The sequence below is a fragment of the Salmo salar genome, chromosome 10, assembly GCF_965601325.2.
Source record: "Salmo salar chromosome 10, fSalSal1, whole genome shotgun sequence".
NCBI classification, from domain to species: domain Eukaryota; kingdom Metazoa; phylum Chordata; class Actinopteri; order Salmoniformes; family Salmonidae; genus Salmo; species Salmo salar.
Window position 1 is genome coordinate 38602793 of NC_138300.1, and position 27443 is coordinate 38630235.

General features: G+C 46.2%; 1 protein-coding gene across 20 annotated transcripts in view; it reads left to right on the forward strand.

Moving 5' to 3' along the window:
* The window catches only part of ptprfa (protein tyrosine phosphatase receptor type Fa), a 370905-nt gene extending 344014 nt beyond the window's left edge, over window positions 1–26891 (forward strand). For all 20 annotated transcript variants that reach the window (XM_082956977.1, XM_082956978.1, XM_082956976.1 and 17 more), the window contains 12 exons: window positions 738–835; window positions 12401–12524; window positions 13249–13424; window positions 15223–15342; window positions 15543–15697; window positions 16279–16564; window positions 18119–18297; window positions 22570–22696; window positions 22909–23034; window positions 24160–24314; window positions 24683–24818; window positions 25123–26891. In XM_082956977.1, the coding sequence (XP_082813103.1) occupies window positions 738–835; window positions 12401–12524; window positions 13249–13424; window positions 15223–15342; window positions 15543–15697; window positions 16279–16564; window positions 18119–18297; window positions 22570–22696; window positions 22909–23034; window positions 24160–24314; window positions 24683–24818; window positions 25123–25191 (1751 nt within the window). In that variant the 3' untranslated portion in view covers window positions 25192–26891. The remainder of the gene's footprint in view (window positions 1–737; window positions 836–12400; window positions 12525–13248; window positions 13425–15222; window positions 15343–15542; window positions 15698–16278; window positions 16565–18118; window positions 18298–22569; window positions 22697–22908; window positions 23035–24159; window positions 24315–24682; window positions 24819–25122) is intronic.
* The last annotated feature ends 552 nt before the right edge of the window (window positions 26892–27443 follow it).

Sequence of the window (27443 nt, forward strand, 5' to 3'; positions counted from 1 at the left end):
TGAAAGAGATGATATATGTGTTCCGTACTTTGAGGTTACAATGTAGCTATTGCTTTATTATGTACATCACCTGCTAGCAGCTGTATGTGGTATATTTTCTTTCCAGAATGTTATTTCTGAATAAAGTATTTTTTAGGTGTGTGATAATATTACTAAAGTACTAAGATGTTGGTCTCATCTAGCTATAGCCTGAGATAGTTTTCAGTTACCATTTCATGGAAAAATAATGTAACATGACGCTCTGAATACCCTCATGACCCCTCCCACTCCCACTTGTGTTGCTGTGGGCTACAGCCAACCAATCAGCATGCTCATTCACTCACTCCCTTCACAGGAGTAACCCACAGCATGGTGTTACAGAGCTCTAGAGATATCACCTGTCTGTTGCTTTCTCTCTCTCTCTCTCATCACTCTCTCTTTCTCTCACTCTTATCTCTCTTCACTCTCTCTTTCTCTCTCTGTCTTCTCTCTGTAACCACACACTTCTTTCCATTTCACCACTTTCTATGAGCTCTGTGCTTTGTCATCACAAATGCATCAGTTATCTGGTTGCGTATTTCACATTCCGTGTGTGTGTATGTCTGTTGTGTGAATGTGTGTGTGCAGGTGTATGCGGGTAGTGCATGCATGTGTGTGTGTATGTGCATATATTACACTGTGTTGTATATTTCACTCATAGCTAATGGAAAGTTGTATTTACTGCAATAGCTTGGTAACCCTGTTCTTCTCTCCTTCAGGGATGAGGGAGCACCCTCTCATCTCCACCACTGATCTGGCTAACCACATCGAGCGACTCAAGGCCAACGACGGACTCCGCTTCTCACAGGAGTATGAGGTAACTACTCCTGCTCTGCTTTGCACTGCTGACCACCACTGGCTGTCTACAACCCAGTTCCTTAATCTATAGTCTCTATAGCCTCTAAATATATTGTCTCTATAGTCTCTAGATCTATAGTCTCTAGATCTATAGTCTCTAGATCTATAGTCTTTGTCTTTATAGTATCTAGATCTATAGTCCCTAGATCTATAGTATCTATATAAATAGTCTTTATAGTATCTTGTTCTATAGTCTCTATATCTATAGTCTATAGCCTCTAGATTTATATAGTCTCTATATCTATAGTCTATACCCTCTAGATCTATATTCTCTCAAACTATAGTCTCTATAGTATCTAGATCTATAGTCTCTATAATATCTAGATCTACATTGAGTGCACAAAATATTAAGAACACCTTCCAAATATTGAGTTGCAGCAGCATTGCAGTTCCTGACACAAACCGGTGCGCCTGGCACCTACTACCATACCCCGTTCAAAGGCACTTAAATATTTTGTCTTGCCCATTCACCCTCTGAATGGCACACACACCATCCATGTCTCAATTTTCTCAAGGCTTTCAAATCCTTCTTTAACCTGTCTCCTCCCCTTCATCTACACTGATTGAAGTGGATTTAACCAGTGACATCAATAAGGGATCATAGCATTTAGCTGGATTCAGCTGGTCAGTCTGTGTCATGGAAAGATCATGGGTGCACGTTTTAGTTTTTGCCCTAGTACTACACAGCTGATTCAAAGAATCAACTAATCAGCAATATTTGATCATTTGAATCAGCTGTGTAATGTTAGGGCAAAAACCAAAATGTGCACCCCTTGGGGTCCAGAGGTCAGAGTTTTGGATGCACTGCTCTATAGTCTCTAGATCTATAGTCTCTAGATCTATAGTCTCTAGATCTATAGTCTCTCTCAACAGACTAACTCAACACTTTGATTCAGGCTCCACTCACTGCCCTGCAACCACTGTCTGTTTTTATCACTACAACCTTAGATATAAGGGAATACCTAGTCAGTACAACTGAATGCATTCAACTGAAATGTGTCTTCCGCATTTAACCCAACCCCTCTGAATCAGAAAGGTGCGGGGGGCTGCCTTAATCAACATCCACATCTTCGGCGCCCAGGGAACTGTTTGTTAACTGCCTTGCTCAGGGGAAGAACGAAAGATGTTTACATTGTCAGCTTGGGGATTCGATCCAGCAACCTTTCAGTGACTGGCCCAACACTCCTACCCGCCAGGCTACCTGCCGCCCTATATATGATATACCAATGTTCCTTCATCTACCTCTTCAACGTACCAGCTTCTGAACATGGCTAGTGTAAAGAATGATTGAGTAAACATTGGGCGTTGATGGTCCAGGGAGTTTCTAATAGTTTGTAATAGGCCAGCTATTCCTCACCCCACCTTGACTTAAATAACATCTATTATGTGTCCAGGTAATTCTGCATAATGATTTTGTTTCTGCATCCAGCTGCACTTTGCTACGTGTACATTTATCTCTGTGTAAGTTCAGGGCTGCTTTAGAACCATGCTGCTAAGTATGCATGAATTCTATCTCCCTCTCTGTTTCCCTCCTCCCTTCCAATAATATTATTCCAGTGCATTTACCTACAGTAAAAGCCAGTGAGGGATTATGCCTTGTTGTTGTCCTACAAAGGAAGGTGATTTGCATTTAAAGTGGTGAATTTCCAGCCGGATAAATCAGGACAGATGGGACCACTGTTTACCGAGGAGGGAGTGTATATTAATTATAAAACAGCATCTAGGGTTGCGTCCCAAATGGCACCCTATTCCCTATGGGCCCTGGACAAAAAAAAGGAATAGGGTGCCATTTGGGACGTATCCTAGACCCTAGATAAACTTTTCTGTGTTTACCTGTTTCCAGTCAGTGTGTTATTCAGTATAGTAATGTGTTGGGAGTGAAACAGTACAGCTGTCATGTTAGCTTATTCTCCACTCAGAGAGTGACGAAAGTGTTGAGACAGGAACGAGGTGAAATTGTCTGATGAAGTGGGTGGAAGCAGGGTTCAAACTTCACACTAACTATTAGATACACACACACACACACACACACACACACACACACACACCAATACAACTTACTCAGCCACCCCACCTCTACATGGAGATATTTCCACATAGTGTCAGGGCAGCAGGCCTTGAAATGAAACCATCATAATGGCTCTATTGAAATGAGAGGAGCCTAGCCAGGGATTCATCCAGTTAGATCTGACTCTCTGTGGCCCAAATGTGACCATATTCACTAAATAGTGCACTACTTTTGACCAGGGCCCCAAATGTCCCCACTTGTCCAAATGTTCCTTGTTTTATTATCCTTGCGAGGACTTCTGGTCCCCACACGGATAGTAAAGCCAAAAAAATCACACACACACACGCAACACACACACACACACACACACACAGACATAGTATAAGTATAATCCTAATACAGTCATCACCACTCAAAGTGTAGTAGTCCTCAGGGTGTACTGTGAGTGTCTTTAATTGATTATAAATACTGTTTGACAGTTTTAGTGGTCAGGGATAGTTGGAATAGAAGCACAGGCTGTCAACTGTTGTCTTTTAAAGGTGAATAGAGCAATTGGGTAGAAATATGTAGAGATATGTAGAAATATGAAATATGTTAATAACTAATGAAAATTCTGAGTTAAAATTCTCTCTTGTTTGTATGTGCAACACACGCATGCACGCACAAACACACACAAACACACACACACGCATGCAGAAACACACACACACTTTACTCATAATTTCCTATGATTAGTGATTCATGATCACTGCCAGCTACTGAGTGGTGAGTGCTGCCTAGAGCCAGGCCAAGATTCTCATTGGGGAATCTTTCATTTTCCCCGTCTGTGCTGTATTTAGACAGGTGAAAACACTGACAGTTGTTAGTTGACTGGCCATGCTGTCCAAGTCCAACGTTTCCTCAGCTAGTAGTGGGGACGGATGCCTTCTGCTAACACACAGGAAGGAAGCAACACCATATGTTCCGGGAGCACCGAATTAGCCAGATATGACAAATTTAGGATTGGGACTTTGCAAACAATTTATCTGAGCACTTGGCTGGTAATGTACGCTGAGGAGTGACAACAGGTGTTAATCAGGCTTTTCACCAGAAACGATCCCTTTCTAATGTGCCTCGCTAGATTAGGATATCATCGGAAGAAGAATGGGAGGCGCTTTTTAAATACCACCGCTGCTGCTTCTCTCAGTTACAGCAAATTATGGGTCTTTTTAACATTTCTTCTGCGTTCCATGTGCCTGTTTTCCCCCGGTGGATTCTCTAGACAGCTCCCATAAATTACAACAAGCACACCACACACACATGCGCACACACACCAGTGTTTCCCTTATATGCCTTTAGCAGCTGCGCACCGCTGCTGCAAAATCGTGGCTGCCATTGCAATTTTTTAAATAATGTAGATGTATAGATGTATGCATGAGGAAGACTTCACCCCCCCTCCCCACACACACACACACATAAACAACATCACATCCAGGCTCCCAGGGAGGGAATCAGAGACTTATTGTGGAGACGGCAGGCAGGTGCATCTTTCTCAGGTTGTGTTCCAAATGGTACCCTATCACTATTCAATGCACTACTCTTGGGCCCTGGTCTAAAGTAGTGCACTAAATAGGGACTAGGGTGCCATTTGGGATGCACACTCTGATGTGTGTATGAGAAATACAGCAAACAATGTCTTTCAGACACTCTGCCAGACAAACTGTCAGCCGTCATTGATTCACACATTCATCCAACTACCATTACACACACACTCACAAACACACACACGCACGCACGCACGCACACACACACAATCACCCAACTACCCTGGAACAGATGGACTGAGGGCTGAGTCACACTGACAGGGTGGGGAGTTTGTGTGTCTGTGTGTTTGTGTGTGTGTGTAAGCGTGTTTGTACTGTGTATATTGTCAGTGCATGGGTGGGTGGTGTTTGGGCATGTTTGCGCAGAAATAGCTAATTATGATTTTTTTTATATACAGCACCAGTCAAAAGTTTCATAATTCAAGGGTTTTTATTTATTTGTCCTATTTTATACATTGTAAAATAATAGTGAAGACATCAAAACTATGAAATAACACATACAGAATCATGTTGTAACCAAAAAAGTGTTAAACAAATCAAAATATATTTTAGATTTTAGATTCTTCAAAGTAGCCACCCTTTGCATTGATGACAGCTTTGCACACTCTTGGCATTCTCTCAACCAACTTCACCTGGAATGCTTTTCCAACAGTCTTGAAGGAGTTCCCACATATGCTGAGCACTTGTTGGCTGCTTTTCCTTCACTCTGCGGTCCAACTCATCCCAAACCATATCATTTGGGTTGAAGTCAGGTGATTGTGGAGGCCAGGTCATCTGATGCAGCACTCCATCTCTCTCCTTCTTGGTCAAATAGCCCTTACACAGCCTGGAGGTGTGTTGGGTCATTGTCCAGTTGAAAAGCAAATGATAGTCCCACTAAACGCAAACCAGATGGAATGGCGTATCGCTGCAGGATGCTGTGGTAGCCATGCTGGTTAAGTGTGCCTTGAATTCAAATCAAATCAAATGTTATTTGTCACATGCGCGAATACAACAGGTGTAGACTGTAACGGCTGTCGTATAGAGGAAACCAACGCGCAGCGTGTTGAGTGCTCATAATTACTGTTTATTAAACTCAGAACACTAAAGAAAATAAGAAAGAGAAAACGATCAGCTAACAGTTCTGTCAGGTACTGAAGACTACACAGAACACAACTAAACAGAATACAACTGCCCACAAACACACTAGAAAAAACCCCAACATAAATATGATCTCCAATTAGAGACAACGCAAACCAGCTGCCTTTAATTGGAGATCATCCCAAAAACCTCCAACATAGAAATAGAATACTAGAACAAAACATAGAAATAGAAAACATAGACAAACCACCCAAAACACCCCCTGTCACGCCCTGACCTACTCTACTATAGAAAATGACATCTTACTAGGGTCAGGACGTGACAGTACCCCCCCCCCCAGACCCCCCCCCCCAAAGGTGCAGACTCTGAATGCAACTAAAAAACAACAAAAGAAACCACAAAACAAAAAGGGAGTGTAGGGAGGGTGACAATTGTCTATGGCGGCTCTAGTGCAGTACCCAGAACCTTACCATCCAGCAGATCCTCCAGCAGCGGAGGTGGCTCCGGTTCGGGGTGTAACCCCCGCTCCGCCTGCAGATCCCTCTGCTTCTGTACCACTGGACCGTGGATCGTCGTCGGATGAACCGGACTGTAGATCATCGCCGCAGGCTCTGTACTGCAGACCGCCGCTGGAGGTTCTGGGCTGTGGGCCGCCGCTGAAGACTCCGGGCTGTGGGCCGTCGCTGAAGACTCTGGGCTGCGGGCCGTCTCTGAAGACTGCGGGCCGTCTCAGGAGGTTCCGGACTGCGGGCTGGCTCAGGAGGTTCCGGACTGCGGGCCGGCTCAGGAGATTCTGGACTGCGAGCCTGCTCAAGAGGTTCTGGACTGCGGGCCGGCTCAGGAGGTTCCGGACTGCGGACCGTCTCAGGAGGTTCCGGACTGCGGACCGTCTCAGGAGGTTCCGGACTGTGGACTGTCTCAGAAGGTTCCGGACTGTAGGCCGTCTCAGGAGGTTCCGAACTGTGGACCGTCACTGCAGGCTCCGTGCCATGGATCATCACTACAGGTTCAATGCCATGGATCATCGCTGGAGGCTTCGTGCCATGGATTATCTCTACAGGCTCCGGGCCATGGATCATCCCTACAGGCTTCTTGCCATGGATTATCCCTACAGGCTCCGGGCCATGGATCATCCCTACAGGCTTCTTGCCATGGATCATCTCTACAGGCTTCGGACCATAGATCATCACTGGAGGCTTCTTTCATGGAGCTGGAATAGGTCTCACCGGACTAGGGAACGTCGCTGGGAGTTCTGGACTAGGGAACGTCGCTGGAGGCTTCTTTCGTGGAGCTGGAATAGGTCTCACTGGACTAGGGAACGTCGCTGGGAGTTCTGGACTAGGGAACGTCGCTGGAGGCTCCAGACTGGAGAGCGTCGCTGGAGGCCGGGTGTGCATAGCAGGCACAGGGTATACTGGGCCATGGAGGTGCACTGGAGATCTGGAGCTTATGGCTGGCACAACCCGTCCTGGCTGGATAACCTCCGTAGCCCGACAAGCGCGAGGCGTTGTGACAGGTCGCACAGGTTTGTGTTTCCGAACTGTGGGTACCGTGCGTAGAGCTGGCGCAGGATAACCTGGGCCGAAAAGACGCACTGGAGACCAGGAATGCTGAGCAGGCATACTCCTTCCTGGCTGAATGCCAACTCTAGCACGGCACCTGTGAGGAGCTTGCACCGAGCACACCGAGCTGTAGCTGCGCACTGGCGACACAGTGCGTATCTCAGCATAACATGGTGCTTGCTCGATCACTCGCCCCCCACAGTAAGCACAGGGAGTTGGCTCAGGTCTCCAACCTGACTCTGCCAATCTCCCCGTGTGCCCCCCCCCCCCTGTCTCTCGCACTTGCCTAGTGGTTTGTACAGCACCTCATAATAACGCCGCTCCGCTTTAGCTGCCACACAGGTCCCGTGTGGCTCATTTGGTAGAGCATGGTGTTTGCAACACCAGGGTTGTGGGTTCGATTCCCACGGGGGACTAGTACGGAGAAAAAATGTATGAAATGTATGCATTCACTACTGTAAGTCGCTCTGGATAAGAGCGTCTGCTAAATGACTAAAGTAAAAATGTCAATCTCCTCCCTCGGATGGCGATACTCCCCAGCCTGCCTCCAGGGTCCTTTTCCGTCCAGAATTTCTTCCCAGGTCCATTCATCTGCACGCTGCTTGGTCCTTTTGTGGTGGGCAGTTCTGTAACGGCTGTCGTATATAGGGGACCAAGGCGCAGCGTGTTGAGTGCTCATAATTACTGTTTATTAAACTCAGAACACTAAAGAAAATAACAAAGAGAAAACGATCAGCTAACAGTTCTGTCAGGTACTGAAGACTACACAGAACACAACTAAACAGAATACAACTGCCCACAAACACACTAGAAAAAAACCCAACATAAATATGATCTCCAATTAGAGACAAAGCGAACCAGCTGCCTCTAATTGGAGATCATCCCAAAAACCTCCAACATAGAAATAGAATACTAGAAAAAAACATAGAAATAGAAAACATAGACAAACCACCCAAAACATCCCCTGTCATGCCCTGACCTACTCTACTATGGAAAATGACATCTTACTAGGGTCAGGACGTGACATAGACCTTACAGTGAAATGCTTACTTACAAGTCCTTAACCAACAATGCAGTTTTAAGAAAATACCCCAAAAAAGTAAGAGATAAGAATAACAAATGAATAATGAGCAGCATTAGATAACAATAGCGGGGCTATATACAGGGGGTACAGGTACAGAGTCAATGTACAGAGGCACCGGTGTCGAGGTAATTGAGGTAATATGTACATGTAGGTAGAGTTATTAAAGTGACTATGCATAGATAATAACAGAGAGTAGCAGCAGCGTTCCATTCTAAATAAATCACAGACAGTGTCACCAGCAAAGCACAGCCACACCATCACACCTCCTCCTCCATGCTTCACGGTGGGAACCACACATGTGGAGATCATCCGTTCACCTACTCTGCATCTCACAAAGACACGGCGGTTGGAACCAAAAATTTTGACCCATCAGACTCAAGGACAGATTTCCACCGATCTAATGTCCATTGCTCGTGTTTCTTGGCCCAAGCAAGTCTTCTTCTTATTGGTGTCCTTCAGTAGTGGTTTCTTTGCAGCAATTCGACCATGAAGGCCTGATTCATGAAGGCCTGAGTCTCCTCTGAACAGTTGTTGTTGAGATGTGTCTGTTCCTCCTACTCTGTGAAGCATTTATTTGGATAGCAATTTCTGAGGCTGGTAACTCGAATGAAATTTTCCGGATTGACTTACCGTCATGTCTAAAGTAATGATGGACTGTCATTTTTCTTTACTTATTTGAGCTGTTCTCACGATAATAAGGCTTTGGTATTTTACCAAATAGGGCTATTGTCTGTAAACCACACCTACCTTGTCACAACACAGCTGATTGGTTCAAACGCATTAAGAAGGAAAGAGATTTCACAAATTAACGTTTAACAAGGCACATCTGTTAATTGAAATGCATTCCAGGTGACGACCTCATGAAGATGGCTGAGAGAATGCCAAGAGTTTGTAAATCTGTCATCAAGTCATAGGGTGGGATCCCCATTAGCTGTTGCAAATGCAGCAGCTACTCTTCCTGGGGTCCACAGAAAAGTACACCTTTCTACCTGACCAACTGCTAACTGAAGCAGTAACTCAGAATATTGTAATATGTTAAGCTTTACAAAAAAAGCTATATACATAGGGTATGCCACAAATGGCACCCTATTCCTTATATAGTGCACTACGTTTGACCAGGGCCTATATTGCACTGTATAGAGAGTAATAGAGAGACATTTGGGACTTCACCACAGTCAGTTACTGTATGAAGTGTATTGACAGGATTTGATATCAGCTGAAATACAGGAGCTGTTCTAGAAGCATCACACACACACACACACACACACACACGCACGCACGCATGCCCGCACACACACACACACACACACACACACACACACGCTAGTAAAAAAACAAGGCTGAGGGCTCTTCAAATGTGTCAGAATGCAAAGTCAATTTTCCTTGCCTATGTAAATTCAGCCGCCTGCGCCAAACGTTAGCATGGTATCTCTGCCTCACAGAGGTACACATGGTGGCAGCCCTCTGGGCTTTTGTCTTTCTGTCTGACTGTTCTGTGGGTACCTGTTTTGTTTCTGGGAGAAATGGAAATGCGGCAGTGTCGGCGATAGAGTGTGATTGCAGTGACATGCACAGTAACTGATATTCACGTCAGCGGGGTGCATTAGCAGTAATGTGTGTGATTTGTCAGAGTGACGCAGTGAAGGCTTTACCTAACAGGCTGTTAAATAAGATGTACGCTCAACCTCTCTCACCATTGTCATTGTTATCAGCAAGCAGACTGGGGCCCACATGCCTTCCCAGCTAGTCAGTCAACCAGTCAGTCAGTCAGTCAGTCAGCCAGTCAGTCAGTCAGGAGGAAACCACCAGAATGTACAGCCTTTTTTCAGTTTGTGTGTGTGAGAGAGAAAGTGGGAGAGAGTGAAAGAGGGTGTGAGAGATAGAAAGAGGGAGTGAGAGAGAGGGAAAGAGAGAGAGGTGGGGCATAGAGAGAGAGAGGCAATACAGTGAATGGGTTGGGGAGAGAAGGAGAAAGAGAGAGCAAGACAGAGACAGAGAGGTGAGACAGTGAAGGGGTTGGGAAGAGAGAGAGAGAGAGAGAGAGAGAGGAGAGAGAGAGAGGCTAGACAGTGAAGGAGTTGGGAGAGAGAGAGAGAGGCTAGACAGTGAAGGGGTTGGGGAGAGAGAGAGAGAGACTAGACAGTGAAGGGTTGGAGAGAGAGAGAGAGAGAGAGAGAGAGAGAGAGAGGGGCTAGACAGTGAAGGGGTTGGGGGAGAGAGAGAGAGAGAGAGAGAGAGAGAGAGGAGAGAGAGAGAGAGAGGCTAGACAGTGAAGGGGTTGGGGAGAGAGAGAGGCTAGACAGTGAAGGGGTCAGGGAGAGAGAGAAAGAGGCTAGACAGTGAAGGGGTTGGGGGGGAGAGAGAGAGAGAGAGAGAGAGAGGCTAGACAGTGAAGGGGTCAGGGAGAGAGAGAAAGAGGCTAGACAGTGAAGGGTTGGAGAGAGAGAGAGAGAGAGAGGCTAGACAGTGAAGGGGTCAGGGGGAGAGAGAGGCTAGACAGTGAAGGGGTTGGAGAGAGAGACAGGCTAGACAGTGAAGGGTTGGGAGAGAGAGAGAGAGAGAGAGAGGCTAGACAGTGAAGGGGTTGGGGAGAGAGAGCGAGGCTAGACAGTGAAGGGGTTGGGGGAGAGAGAGAGAGAGGCTAGACAGTGAAGGGGTCAGGGAGAGAGAGAAAGAGGCTAGACAGTGAAGGGTTGGAGAGAGAGAGAGAGAGAGAGAGAGAGAGAGAGGGAGAGGCTAGACAGTGAAGGGGTCAGGGAGGAGAGAGAGAGGCTAGACAGTGAAGGGGTCTGGAGAGAGAGAGCGAGGCTAGACAGTGAAGGGGTTGGGAGAGAGAGAGAGAGCGAGGCTAGACAGTGAAGGGGTTGGAGAGGAGAGAGAGAGAGAGGCTAGACAGTGAAGGGGTCAGGGGAGAGAGAGAGAGGCTGGACAGTGAAGGGGTCTGGAGAGAGAGAGAGAGGCTAGACAGTGAAGGGGTTGGGGTAGGGAGAGAGAGAGGCTAGACAGTGAAGGGGTCTGGGAGAGAGAGAGGGAGAGGCTAGACAGTGAAGAGGTCAGGGAGAGAGAGAGAGAGAGAGGCTAGACAGTGAAGAGGTCAGGGAGAGAGAGAGAGAGAGGCTAGACAGTGATGGGGTCAGGGAGAGAGAGACAGGCTAGACAGTGATGGGGTCAGGGAGAGAGTATGTGTTTGTTTTTCAGATGACGTGAGATCAGTACTCAGAGCTAAAATGTCAATAATTAAATAAGAATCTAGTTGGCCATTATTTAGTTGGACCAGAGCAGAGCCTTTGTCCAGTGCCAGGGATAAATACAGGGCTCAGATGAATCATCAACCTGCATTGCGTAGCTATCCCATACCCTGCCTGCCATATGTTCTGCTCTCTCCCTCACTGTGTCATATACTGTAGTATAGTCTACTTCTATATACTGTATGACTACATTTTCCCACCATGAAACATTGTTTAAACATCATCCAATAGTTTCTGGACAGCCTCCTCCATTTTCTTCTTCCTTATTTGATGATAAGGAAGCTAATATCTGATTTACTAGCTTGTATAGTAGATATTTCCTATTTCCTCTCATCCAGCAGAAGCCTACATACAGAACACTCTCTTCCCCCCCACTTACCTGCTGGAGGTGAATATGAAGCTGCAACATTGTGTGTGTAGGTGTGGGGTCCAGCTACATTGTTCTATTTCCTTCTGTAGGTTCTGCCCTCTCTGTGTCTAGGGGGCTGGAGGTCGCGACCTCAGGCTGGGTATATTCAGGGATGCTGACACAGAGGTGTGTTTCGGCTCTGTTCACCGCTGTGATTCCTTGATTTTATCAGCACAGCTCTCCTTGGCCATTAGGTGGCCCTGAGGTGGCAGAGCCACGGCTGAGAGGTGATTTTAGGACTGTACAAACAGCCCGGGGTGAAGCCAGAGTTCTGTGGGATCACAGAGGGCTGCTTTTATTACAAAACGGGCATTGAAAAAGATGGGGAATGAGTTGTGGTGCCTCCAAAAATATCACAGGGAAGATGACAGTCCCCTCCTCTCTCTCTCTCTCTCTCTCTCTCTCTCTCTCTCTCTCTCTCTCTCCTCTCGCTCTCTCTCTCTCTCTCTCTCTCTCTCGCTCTCTCTCTATCTCTCCTTCCCCCTCTCTCCTGCTCTCTCTATCTCCCTCCCTCCCTCCCCTTCTCTCCTTCCAACTCTCCCTCCATCAGTCTGTAGACCCAGGCCAGCAGTTCACATGGGAACACTCTAACCTGGAGGTGAACAAGCCAAAGAACCGCTATGCAAACGTCATTGCCTACGACCACTCCAGGGTCATCCTCGCCTCCGTCGACGGTATGTTTGGTTGATTTGTTGTGGTTGTTGTTGTGATGTGTTTTGGAGGTTTGTTTGGCTTTTTAAGGCTGGATGTGGGGAGGTAATGTGTTATTAAGTGAGCATATCTCAATAAAGAGTTTTATTGTAGTGGGGTGTTTAGAGGTTATGTTTTGCTTTTTAAGGAGGGGTGGGGGGAGGTCACAAAGAGGTGGGAGGGATTGTGATGTTATTACTAAGTGAGGCTGTCTTAATAAAGAGAATCCAAAGTCAAGTCTGTAGACAGTAATCTCCCACCCACTGCAAAGTCACAACAACAACAGTACACCCAATCCCCAGGTGTGACAATGCCTCTCCATCACTCACTGTCTGTCTGTCTCTGTTTGGAGTCAGTTAGTGATGTAAATGATAATGCATCCTGATGGTTGTGAATGGCTCTGTCTCTCTTCTCTCTGTGTTGTCCTGTGTGGGCCTGTCTCATGCTGTGAAGGGGGTGTTGATACCCTGCCAGCCTGCTAGGCTGCATCCGAAATGGCAGCGTATCCCCTATATAGTGCATTACCATATGGGCCCTGGTCAAAAGTAATGTACTATATAGGGTATACGGTGCCATATAGGAAGAAGGAATGGAGTGGCAGTGCCCTATGGGCCCTGGTCAAAATAAGTGCACTATACAGTGAATAGGGTGCCATTTGGGATGTTGCCCTAATGTTTCCTAACACTGTGTTCCTTCACCGTGTTACAGGAGTGCCAGGTAGTGACTACATCAACGCTAACTACATAGACAGCTACAGGAAGCAGAACGCCTGCATCGCTACACAGGGCCCGCTTCCTGAAACCCTGAGTGACTTCTGGAGGATGGTGTGGGAGCAGAGGACCAACACTATCGTCATGATGACCAGACTGGAGGAGAAGTCACGGGTGAATATACACACACACTACAATGTCAGCACACTCACAACCATGTGCATGTACACATTCTGGGCTGAACAGACACCATACACACAACACTGTCTCAGGACACACACACACAACACGACCGTTGATTCACCCTGCACTCACAGACTGTAACAGTCCCAGTAGTCTCACCTTGGTCTCTAATGGACAGGAGGTTTGAGGGTCGACTGTAAGGTGTAAAACCCTAAACGAGGAGTTTGAATAGACTCAGAAAATAAATCACATGGTGACTGCATGATGACAGCTTAGAGAGAGGGAAGTGTGTAGGTGTAAAGGGTGACACACGAGCACACACACACACACACCACACACACACACACACACACACACACCACCACACACCTTCTCTAGCCTGATTAATAACAGTGGAACTAAAGGGCATCCCATAGTGGTACACCTTTATAAGCACAGACAAAGTTCATCATGTTCCTGCCAAACTTAATATCACACGTCTCTTTAGACCCATGAGGGGTCAACTCATCATTAAATGACCTTTCACCTTTGAACCTTTGCCCCTGTTATTTATCACCAGCACAGCATGGTGTCACTTCTGGCAACATCCCAGCACCACCTCTTTGTCGTCTAACCTCTATCCACCTCAGCTATCTTTCTGACTAGAGAGGACCTGAAAAATCTACGGACAGTCACAGGAAGTCATGTGACTGTCCGTAGCAGCTGACATGGGGGACGCAGTGACACCCCCGCCTCCCCTCCAGAGTGATCACCTGTCCACTCCGCTCCATTCTGTTCTGTTTCATTAAGCGACCAGAGCACAGGAGCCTGGAGTAATGTCAGGGACAGCAGTCATTTCCAACTGCCTCTTAGCTAGTCTGGGTTAAAGTGGTAGAATGCACCTGTAGGCTAAACAGATAAAACATCACCAAACAGGAATTGTATTATCTGTCTACATGGTCTGTGTTAGTAGGAAATGCACCAGACGCCTACTTTTCACAGCAGATTTTGGTTTGTGGCTGCCATGTGCTCAGTCAGATAGGTCACTTAGCTCTTGGCTCTTGGTTGTGTTTGGGAAGTCCAGTGAAATTATGTGTCCAGGTGGTAATCCTGCTGTCCACCAGAATGTCCAATCACAATGCCCTCTCACAATGCCCCGATCAATGGCCCTGAAGCACCGGGCTGCTGTCCAATCAGAATGCCCTGACTAATGGCCCTGAAGCACCAGCCTGCTGTCCAATCAGAATGCCCTGACTAATGTCCCTGGAGCACCAGCCTGCTGTCCAATCAGAATGTGCTAACTAATGTCCCTTTGGGGTGGAGGTTTGGAGGAGTAAAATAAAGGTTAAATAAAGGTTAAATAAATAAATAAAGGAAGAGAGGCACAAGTCACGCTCTGAGCTCCAGGGTTCTCCAGGGCTTAGGCCAGTTCCAATGTTACCACAGCCCCCCCTGGACAGGACTGTGTAGCGGAAGCCCCCCATCTGCCTGGCCCATGCCAGCTAGGGTCTCTGGGCCTGTAGTCCCATAGAGCTAGGCCCCTAAACTCCAGCTGGCTATCTCTCCTCTCTCCCCCCAGGACATGAAGGATAGCACAGTGGAGCGGAAGCAAGCTGTCACACTTCACTCAGCCTAAGTCCTTGTCCCATGTCTTCTCTCTCACAGCCCTTAGTTCCTGACTGTCCCATTACCCTAACACAAGCCTCTTCAGCCTCAGTCCCTGTCTCATTCTGCTTCCCTCATTCCAGTGCTCCTACACTAAGTCCAATATCTTCATTGTCCTGTGTCTGTGTGTTTGTGTCTGTAACAGGTGAAGTGTGACCAGTACTGGCCCAGTCGGGGTACAGAGACCTATGGAATGATCCAGGTGACCATGTTGGACACTGTGGAGCTGGCTACCTACAGCGTACGCACCTTCGCCCTCTATAAGGTAAGGAATAGCATGTACTGTATCCCAAAAATGACCAGCTCTTGACCAGCTGGAGGGCAATGATTCCGGAATGTGTTCTCGAGCCATTATCAAATCTCATGCTAGCTAACATGTTGTAAATATGAATGTCTGTCAGAGAGACTACCCAGAATGTGGCCACCAGTGTGTGTCTGTGGTGTTCTGATATGTTGCTCTACCAGAATGGCTCCAGCGAGAAGAGAGAGGTTCGTCAGTTCCAGTTCATGGCCTGGCCGGACCATGGAGTGCCTGAGTACCCCACCCCCACCCTGGCCTTCCTCCGCAGGGTCAAGGCCTGCAACCCCACAGATGCAGGACCCATGGTGGTCCACTGCAGGTAAACCCCATCTCAGACCTGCTTCAGAGATATGTTTGACCTGATGATGACCTAAGTATTGTAACAAACCATATGGGAGAATACATTTCAGTGTTTGTGGTGTTTTTGAGTTTATTTTTGCCTAACATATTATTTAATCTCCAGTACCGGCTCAGAAACATAGGTTGACATTTATATTTACCGTTATTTCAACAGGGAAGTCATATTGAGACTAAAGTTTATTTTACAAATGAGCCCTGCACAATAGAAAACAAGCACATACAACAACTGTACATATTTTGATGTACTGGAGGTAGCACTGCTGGGAGCTGGCACAGCCACAAAGTCATCAAATCTGATTTTAAACCTAACCCTAACCTAATTCTTACAATATAGCCACTGGCCCATCTAGTGGAAATCACTCAGCCCTGCCTCCAGGACAAGATTCATCCCAATAAACATCAACCTGCCTCAGAAACATTGAATGTGTGCATGTAATCTCTTCCAATGCCAGATTTGTGAGTTTTTCAGTGTAGTTACAGTCGTTTCTGTCTGTGTCTGTGCAAGGCTCTACAGTTACAGTTACCTGTCTCTCCCCACAGTGCTGGTGTAGGTCGGACCGGTTGCTTCATCGTGATTGAGGCCATGCTGGAGCGTATGAAGCATGAGAAGTCAGTGGATATCTACGGTCATGTGACGTGTATGAGAGCTCAGAGGAACTACATGGTGCAGACGGAGGACCAGTACATCTTCATCCACGAGGCCCTGCTAGAGGCAGCCACCTGCGGTAACACAGAGGTCCCTGCACGCAACCTGTACGCACACATCCAGAAACTCACCCAGGTCACGCCCGGAGACACGGTCACTGCCATGGAGCTAGAGTTTAAGGTAGGTAGTAGCTGTCCTCCTGAACATAACAATACAGTTCAGTTCTATGTTATAAACCTAGCTAGAAAAGTGGTGGACGGTTCGCAACCTTTAGTACTAACAACGGACTTGTGATTCCATTTGGACTTGCTCAGGCTTGGACTTGCTAGGGAGCTGGGATTCAACTTAGACTTGAGGTTAAGTGACTTAACTGGTACAGTTACTAATTGGAGCATTTAGTTAAAAGCAGTAGAACAGTTGTTGTTGTTGTTGGTGGTGTCTCAGTCTGTACGATGCAGTGGGAGCAGGAAGTTAATGTCTCAGTGTGTTTGGGAGCATTTTCATCCTCACACTGTAACTCTGAAATGAATAGAATCTCCTAGGAGGGGCGTTCTGTTTCAGTGTTTCAGAGGCTTATCTTCTGGACTGGGGATGAGAGACTGAACTAGAGGGAGGGGGCTGTGGGAGGGAGAGTGAGACAGAGAGAAAGAGAGTGATCTAGTGAGGGAGGAGTGTGGAGACAGGCTGACTGTCTGACAGCCTGTAGATAAAGGCTCAATGGGTTGGAGAGCTGATGCATCCTGGGATTGGGCCTACACCACTGGGCTCCAACGACTCTATTGGACCCCATCACATACTCACTATCTGCGTCCCAAATGGCAGCATGTTCCCTATATAGACCCATAGTAGTGCACTGTGTAGGGATTACAATGCAATTTGGGACGCCGCCACTCACAGCCTCCCGCCATAGGAAAACAAAACAGCTCTAACCAGCCTCCTCCTCTGAGACACGCCGCCTCAACCCAAATGATGTGGGTCAAACTTGTTCAGCAAGCAGGAGGATTGTAAGTCCTCACTCCACTGGCAGTTCTGAAACGGACACTTTGCTTTCTTGCTACTGACAGAGTATAATATCATCAGAACATCATCAGCAGTGCCAGCAACAAAAAAACTCCCCCTTTCAGTTTTCAATGTCTTGTTTGGTTTAGTTTTATTTCGTCGCAGTGGCATGGATACAGTCAGCTTGTGTATCTATCTTCACAGGCGTCCCGAATGTTGTGTGGGAGTGTTTTTTGACTCTCTGACGTCTCCGTTCGTGGCTGTGGCTGTGCTGTCGACACTAGTTTTTACGGAGAGAGAGAGGTGTTGTCAGCGTCAGCAGGTTGTTATTTGAAGCTGTAGAACAAAGGGGCTCAGCTCAAAGCTCATCATTTTCATGCATCAATAAGAGTGTTAGCCCCCAACCCCGTGCCCTTCGACATTCCTGCTCACACACAGCAATGCTAGGCTGGCTGGGATCCCCAGCTTTAGCACTTTGAAGAGACAGGGGCTAGATAGAAGGGAAGGAAGGTGGGCGTCAGGAAAAGCTGTGGCAACAGTCATCTTCAGGTTAGAGGCATAGAAATATAATTACTAGAATGGGAAAAAGACTCGCACCTTCATGGGTGCAGTCAATTTTAGTATTTATATTTCTATGGTTATGGGTTGGTGTTTCTCTACAATAGCACACAGTTCTTTAATCTGATCCAAAATTGTATCTTTAATCTGTCCATTCCTCTTCCCTTCCTTCTCCAGAAACTGGCCAACTCCAAAGCACATACCTCAAGATTCATCAGTGCCAACCTGCCCTGTAACAAGTTCAAGAACCGGCTGGTGAACATCATGCCTTTTGAGTCCACCCGCGTGAGTCTGCAGCCTATCAGAGGAGTGGAGGGCTCCGACTACATCAATGCCAGCTTCATCGACGGATACAGGTAAGATAGAGGGGGATGAGGAGAGAAGGAGCGATGAGAGGAGAGGGGAGAGGGGAGTGGAGGGGAGAAGAGGATAGGGAGAGGAGAGAGGAGAGGAGAGCAGGGAGGAAAAGAGGAGGGGAGAGCAGAAGAGACGGGGAGGGGGCGAGGTTCAGGGCCAGAGAGGAGATGGGAGGAGGTAGAGGGGAGGAGGTAGGGGAGGAGAGGGGAGGATAGAAGAGGGGATTCAGACTCAGACTGTGAGAAAACAAGACATTACATATTCTGAAGACTAGAATAAGTGAGATGGGGTGATGGTGAGAATGGAGAAGAGGAAATAGAAATAGAGAAGAGAGAATCCATCCTGCACAGCTCCTCAAATGAGTGAGGAGGTGGACCTTTCCTGCAGCGACTGACAGCAGTGAATTATGGTGTGAAATGGAGGCCAGTATTTTCCTGCCTCTCTTGCCTTAGTCTTGTCAGTTGTCAGGACAAATTGGTTGTATTGGCAGTACTGTCCATTCCTTCTCACACTTCTCCTGTGGTAAATAAATAGTCTGATTGTGACAGGTGACAAACCCCTCCTCGGAGAGGAATACAGTGATTACCTATTGTGATAGCTCTGTTTATGTCTGCTGATACCCACAATCCTTTACTCTACAACTGTCCATCTATGGGAATCTGCCCAGCAACACTCAATGGAAGATGTATGGTTCTAAAAAATGACGTTTTCTATGAATTTAAAGACATTTGTTCATATTTGGAGAAAGAATATTGAAAAGGAGCACCTATTGTTTTCAGAGTTACAGTTCATTTGGAAAGTATTCAGACCCCTTGACTTTCTCCACATTTTGTAACCTTACAGCCTTATTCTAAAATTGATTAAATTGTTTTTTTTCCCTCATCAATTTATGTACAATAACCCATAATGACACAGCAAAAACTGAAATATTACATTTACATAAGTATTCAAACCCTTTACTCAGTACTTTGTTGAAGCACCTTTGGCAGCGATTACAGCCTTAAGTCTTCTTGGGTATGACGCTACAAGCTTGGCACACCTGTATTTGGGGAGTTTCTCCCATTCTTCTCTGCAGATGCACAACTATTTTCAGGTTTCTCCAGAGATGTTTGATTGGGTTCAAGTCCGGGCTCTGGCTGGGCCACTCAAGGACATTCAGAGACTTGTTCCGAAGCCACTCCTGTGTTGTCTTGGCTGTGTGCTTAGGGACATTGTCCTGTTGGAAGATGAGCCTTCGCCGCAGTCTGAGGTCCTGAGCACTCTGGAGCAGGTTTTCACCAACGATCTCTCTGTACTTTGCTTCGTTCATCTATCCCTCGATCCTGACTAATCTCCCAGTCCCTGCCGCTGAAAAACATCCCCACAGCATGATGCTGCCACCACCATGCTTCACCGTAGGGATGGTGACAGGTTTCCTCCAGACGTGTTGCTTGGCATTCAGGCCATCAGACCAGAGAATCTTGTTTCTCATGGTCTGAGAGTCCTGTAGGTGCCTTTTGGCAAACTCCAAACAGGCTGTCATATGCCTTTTACTGAGTAGTGGCTTCCGTTTGGCCACTCTACCATAAAGGCCTGATTGGTGGAGTGCTGCAGAGTCCTTCTGGAGGGTTCTCCCTTCTCCACAGAGGAACTCTGGAGCTCTGTCAGAGCGACCATCGGGTTCTTGGCCACCTCCCTGACCAAGGACCTTCTTCCCCAATTGCTCAGTTTGGCCAGGCGGCCAGCACTAGGAAGAGTTTTGTTGGTTCCAAACTTCTTCCATTTAAGAATGATGGAGGCCACTGTGTTCTTGGGGATCTTCAATGCTGCAGACATTTTTTTGGTACCCTTCCCCAGATCTGTGCCTCGACAAAATCCTGTCTCAGAGCTCTATGGACAATTCCTTCAACCTCATGGCTTGTTTTTTGTTCTGAAATGCATTGTCAACTGTGGGACCTTATATAGAGAGGAGTGTGCCTTTTCAAATCATGTCCAATCAATTGAATTTACATTTGAGTCATTTAGCAGACGCTCTTATCCAGAGCGACTTACAGTAGTGAATGCATACATTTCATACATTTTTTCTCCGTACTGGTCTCCCGTGGGAATCGAACCCACAACCCTAGCGTTGCAAACACCATGCTCTACCAACTGAGCCACACGTGGACTCCAATCAAGTTGTAGAAACATCTCAAAGATGATCAATGGAAACAGAATGCACCTGAGGTCACATTTCGAAACTCATAGCAAATACATTTTCATTATGGGGTAACGTTATTGTGTATAGATTGATGAGGATTTTTTCAATTTAATCATTGTAGAATAAGGCTGTAACGTAACAAAATGTGGAAAAGGGGAAGGTGTTTGAATACTTGCCGAATTCACTGTATATAAGACACAACAGCCAGCAGGATGTGTGAGTGTGTGTGTTCTTGCATTCGGGAGGTGCTTGGGAACTCCCGTTCAGTTACTGTCCCATTTCCAATTAGTACCTAATCAGGGAGGTCCCATAGAGCCGTCTCCTTTCTGGAAGTATAAACACTGTAATTGGCTGTAACGCACAATGCTACAACACACTAATGACTGACAGAATGAATAAGAGCTTTTTTAAGTATTTTTGTTGGTGGGGGGGATTCGTTGATGTGGTTTTCTGATCCGATTTCCTCCTCATATTCCCCCCCCCCCCCCCCCCCCCCCCCCCCCCCCCCCCCCCCCCCCCCCCCCCCCCCCCCACACACACACACACACACACACACACACACACACACACACACACACACACACACACACACACACACACACACACACACCCTTCTCCTCCTGTGTGCCTAATGAAGTCCCTGGGGCTGCCCCACCTGAGGGAGGGAAGGAAGGGGGGTGTAATTCCCCTTTAATTCCTGTAGCGGTAATTAAAAGTGAATTAAGACATAGAGAGGTGTTAGTTTGCATCCCAAATGGCACCCTAGGGCATATACAGTGCACTAGTTTTGACCAAGCCCCATAGGGTCCTGGTCAAAAGTAGTGCACTTTATAGGGAATAGGGGGCCATTTGGGGTGCTGACTTTCTCTCTCCTGGCTCGTAGTGAGATGTTAGTGTTCTCTCTCCCGGCAGGCAGGCATCTTTAAAGTGCCAGAGGGGATTAGGATGGTTTAGATGAAGAAGGGGAGGATAATGATGATGATGCAATGATGATGATGTCATACTGGTTAGGTGTTTCCCAGTATTCTGATATCCTGAGGTGGTCATTCCACTGCCATCATGATGCAAGCCTCTTGCTCAACAGCCATTTTACACTAACAATTGTATTTATTTAACTCTAAACATGCATATGTCTGGATAAATGTCTCGGTAGAGCAATGATCTCTATGGCTGACCTTGAGCTTTGCCTGTTCATTTGCAGGCATGCTTATTGCCATTGTCAAAGCAGAACACTCAAACTATAATAATTCAGCTGTAAGAAACTGAATCTTCATGCAGCATGAGTCAAACCCATCAACTGTGAGAGACTCTTTGAACAAGGTGCTAAGGCATGGCTCACTTACTAGTTATCACATAGAAAAGATAGATGGAACTCAGAGTTCCAGCAGCAGCCCCTTCTTACACTGCACGTGTGTGTGTGTGTGTGTGTGTGTGTGTGTGTGTGTGTGTGTGTGTGTGTGTGTGTGTGTGTGTGTGTGTGTGTGTGTGTGTGTGTGTGTGTGTGTGTGTGTGTGTGTGTGTGTGTGTGTGTGTGTGTGTGTGTGTGTGTGTGCCTGCGTGCATCTGGCTGTACTTGGCCGTGCGTGTGCTAGTGCGTCTGGACCTACGAATATGTGTGTCTTGGGCTGGACTGGGCTGGCTCTCACATGTTTGTAGGGATGACAGAAACAGAATCACATTGACACACATCTCTCTCACGGCTTCACACTGCCCTCTAATGTTGATCTAGTAGAAAGGGACCCCAGCCGCAACGCTGCGGTTTTCTCACTGGCTTCAATAGAGTAGACACTTAATCTGTCAGCAGCATAACGTAATGAAAATACACCAAGCCCAGCCTCCATTATCAGCACAAGGGCCTCTCAGATGACAGTAGGACCACTCAGGGCTCAACATGGATACTGTAGGTTAATGGGGATGTATTGAAATGTAACTTATATCCCTTGTTGTTATAACGTTATCCTCACCGTGTCATATACTGTATCCCTGTTACATGACGTTTACTGTGTCGCTATGAACTCTAGTTTATGGGGATGTATTGAAGTGTTATGGTGTTATCCTCACCCTGACATATTCCATGTCCTTGTGTCCCCAGGCAGCAGAAGGCCTACATGGCCACCCAGGGGCCGCTAGCAGAGACCACAGAGGACTTCTGGAGGATGCTGTGGGAACACAACTCTACCATCGTAGTCATGCTTACTAAACTCAGAGAGATGGGAAGAGTGAGTGGCATTGATACAGTATACACATACACACACAAGTACACAAACAAGTACACACACACACGCAAGTACAAACACACGCAAGTACACACATGCAAGTATACACACATGCGGTCACACACACACAGTCACACACACACACCAGTCATGCCATGGATAGTGTTGTGGTGTGATAGATTTTGACTATATCATTGTGTCTGTCTGTCTCTTAGGAAAAGTGTCATCAGTACTGGCCAGCTGAGCGTTCTGCCAGGTACCAGTACTTTGTAGTGGACCCCATGGCTGAGTACAACATGCCCCAGTACATCCTCAGAGAGTTCAAGGTCACAGACGCCAGGGTATGTCCATCTCTCCATCCATCCTCCCTCTTCTCCCTAGTAACTTTTATTTCTCTGCTCTACATAGAGGGTTAACTGGAATGCTAAGTTTATTTTCCTAATGAATTGAATAGTGTTCCTGTGCAAAGGTGAGGAAAATAACAGGGGTGGTGTTTTTCAACCCACACATGGAGCTGTGGCTGTGCTCTGCTGTGTTGCATATAGAAATACAATCTGCTCTTTACAGCACATACATAAATCAAATCAAATGTATTTATAAAGCCCTTCTTACATCAGCTGATGTCACAAAGTGCTGTACAGAAACCCAGCCTAAAACCCCAAATAGCAAGCAATGCAGGTGTAGAAGCACTGTGGCTAGGAAAAACTCCCTAGAAAGGCAGGAACCTAGGAAGAAACCTAGAGAGGAACCAGGCTATGAGGGCTGGCCAGTCCTCTTCTGGCTGTGCTGGGTGGAGATTATAACAGAACATGGCCAAGATGTTCAAATGTTCATAGATGACCAGCAGGGTCAAATAATAATAATCACAGTAATTGTCGAGGGTGCAACAGGTCAGCACCTCAGGAGTAAATGTCAGTTGGCTTTTCATAGCCGATCATTTACAGTATCTCAACCGCTCCTGCTGTCTCTAGAGAGCTGAAAACAGCAGGTCTGGGACAGGTAGCACGTCCAGTGAACAGGTCAGGGTTCCATAGCCGCAGGCAGAACAGATGAAACTGGAGCAGCAGCACGACCAGGTGGACTGGGAACAGCAAGGAGTCGTCAGGCTAGGTAGTCCTGAGGCATGGTCCTTGGGCTCAGGTCCTCTGAGAGAAAGAGAGAGAAAAAGAGAGAGAGAGAATTAGAGCGAGCATACTTAAATTCGCACAGGCCCGCGGATAAGACAGGAGAAATACTCCAGATATAACAGACTGACCCTAGCCCCCCGACACATAAACTATTACAGCATAAATACTGGAGTGTGTAGAACACACTGTAGAAAAAATACTCGTAGCATTACTCCAATTCTGCATGTGTAATGCTTTATAAAGTGTCATAAGCATGTATTAGACTTTATAATGTTTTATAATAAGGCTTAGAGAAATTACTCACTTTATGTCCCTCATCCACTACTCACCACCACTCAGGATGGCCAGTCTAGGACCATTCGGCAGTTCCAGTTCACTGATTGGCCAGAACAAGGGGTGCCAAAAACTGGAGAGGGCTTCATTGACTTCATTGGTCAAGTGCATAAAACCAAGGAGCAGTTTGGCCAGGATGGACCAATCTCTGCGCACTGCAGGTAAGAAATAATGACACATAGTTGATGACAGAGAGTGTGTGTGTCTGTGTCTGTGTGTCTGTGTGTCTGTGTCTGTGTGTGTGTGTCTGTGTGTGTGTCTGTGGGTGTGTGTGTCTGTGTGTCTGTGTCTGTGTGTGTGTGTCTTTGTGTGTCTGTGTCTGTGTGTGTGTGTGTGTGTGTGTGTGTGTGTGTGTGTGTGTGTGTGTGTGTGTGTGTGTGTGTGTGTGTGTGTGTGTGTGTGTGTGTGTGTGTGTGTGTGTGTGTGTGTGTGTGTGTGTGTGTGGTGTGTGTGTGTGCTTGTACTGTGTGTGTGTGCTTGTACTGTGTGTGTGTATAGTACTAACTCTCCCTGCCCTGTTCCCCCACAGTGCTGGTGTTGGGCGGACTGGTGTGTTCATCACCCTGAGTATCGTGCTGGAGAGGATGAGGTACGAGGGGGTGGTGGACCTCTTCCAGACTGTCAAGACACTGAGGACCCAGAGACCTGCCATGGTGCAGACAGAGGTACAGTACAGTCACACAGCTGTGGTGGGAGTCTGGGGGAGACTGGTTAGCAAGGGGGTGAGAGTACAGGTCCTCTCCTAGATAGAGGTATCTAAGCAATGCAGGGATTCAGTTAAAATAGCTGGTTTATCCAATTAAAAGAGTAAGATTTCTAATGTATTCATTACACATAACAAATAAACGTAAAACAATGTATTTGCATTGATACAAACACTCCCAGGAGATTATGGTACCGTTATTATATTCTAGTAGATTTCACCCTGTTGACTGACTCTGATGTTGTTCCCCTCTGTTCCCCTCCCAGGACCAATACCAGTTGTGCTACAGGGCAGCTCTAGAGTACCTTGGAAGCTTTGACCACTATGCAACATAATAACCACTCCCAGAATGCACTGGGACTCCTGGGGTTCAGGAGCGCCAGCCGTGTGTCCCTTCTGAGCTATATCCATACTGTCCAGAAACTGCCGGAGGGGTGAGGGGAGAGGGGGAGGAAGAGAAGAAGAGGAGTGAGGAGGAATGGGAGAGAGCACAAGTCTGATTGGATGACCGTCAATCAGGTGGAGCAGTACTCCTGGACTGACTGCACAATAAACCTGCTTTAAAACCCTTCACTACTAAAAAATAACCTAAAAAGCTTCAGTATGCTTCATTCTGATGTCTCTATAGCTAATGCACATGCCATGAAAACACTATTTCTGCCTCCTCCACCTGCTTATATGGCAAACTTTATTTTTCTGCTTTTATTATGCATTAATATCATTACTATTACCCATTATAAATATGTTATTATTATTGTTATTTAGAATTTGTTTTCTGATCATTTATACACTGGTTATTGTATGTCTTATTGGGTCTTATTTTAAATTCATTATTTGTATCTTTTGATTATTTTTTACACAAGGGACATGTATTTTAAACATGCTCCGAGTTATTAATACTGGAGACGTACGCATACTCAGAGCTGCTAATAATATTTTAATTTTTTACCATAATTATAATATTCTAAAGTTCTCTATTCTCTGGTTGGTCGTATTCAGTGGGATATGGGGGACACAACTTTTATAAGTATTTTCACTTCCTGGTACTTTACAAAAACAATCTCCACAAAAAGAGATCAAACACATGTACACCAGAGTTAGTGAACTACTATAAAATAAACCCATCTATGTTTATAAAAACTGAATAGATTATTCTTGATGATGTTTTATGAATATCTACCATGTACAGATTCTGTTTACTGTGATTTTCTCAATGCCTGTTGCTCAAAGAGCTCCGGTCCAAACTCCAGACGCAATGAAAGAAATAAAGAAAACTACCGGTACATGAAAAGGTGTTTGTCCTGTTACAGTACCCTTAGTTGTCCATGGGACTGAACCAAACCATCACTCCCAAAAGACACAGAGGAACTGGACCCTAGCTCTGTCTGCTCTGATCTGACAAGCTAGACCTGGTTTGCAGCAACAGATATACAGAACTTCACATCAGACTAATGTACAGCGCCCAACAACACCCCTCCTATGAGAAGTGTTCGAGTGACCAGACAGACAGTTATCCATCCCTGTATTTCTGATTACCCTGCTGATTCTGAACTATGATCTATGAATTGGACATGTCCATCTGCATACGACTGACCTAGTTCCCCATGACTGGCCATCCCTGTAGAAACCTGACAACAACCCAGATGAACTTCTCTTCTGACTGTCACTGACTCTACATCCATGGTATAACTGCTGTAATATACTGTATTATCTCCTCACTGTGCTACAGAAGGATATTCTCCTGTAACACAAAGAAGCAGCATCAATGTACGGTGGAGGATCTCTACATTATAGTCAAGCGTTTCTCTCTTAAGTGAGGCTATAGGATTGCAAAGTGAGGTGAATTTGGATTGATTGGGCCCGGATGGACGGACTGCAAAAACAAGGATTTATTTCACTTTGTCTTCAAATAGTGCCGTAGGGGTTCAGTCTGTTGTATACACGATCTGTTTTCTATTTGTTAATAAAAAGGAGAGGGAAAAAATGTCGCAAAAACCTTGATGTTAATAAAGTTGAATAATTGTTTTTTTATATATATCATGTGGTGTTGTGTGTCTTTTTAAAAGTATATTTGCATGTCACACACACACATACACACACATACACAGCCCCCACACATTGTACCCTCTCGTCCCCCCATCCCTCCATGATACTGCCAGTGGAACAGATGATGGAAGATACCCGGCTAGCTAGGACCTCCTGTGTCCTTTGACTGCCTGAACATAGTGCTTCAGCCACCGTCCTGACAGAACCCCTGTCCTGACATAATCCCTGGAATATCAGTCACAGAATGGCATACACTGCATTGTGTTTTATAGTAGGTAATATAATTATGATCAGTAGGATGTTGCACATTGTTCAGACCTAATGGAATAACAGTTTGACAAGTCAAGTGGCCAGAAAATACAATTTACATGTACTGTATAATAAAATAATTGCCCTAAGGGATGAAGCAAAATCATGCTTGCATTCAATACCATTGCTGGCCATTTTAACATCATATTGCAAAAGATGATACACTATGACTCACCGTTTTGAAGTATGACATTTGTGCTGAAGAAAATGTGGTATTTGTAAAGAGAAATGG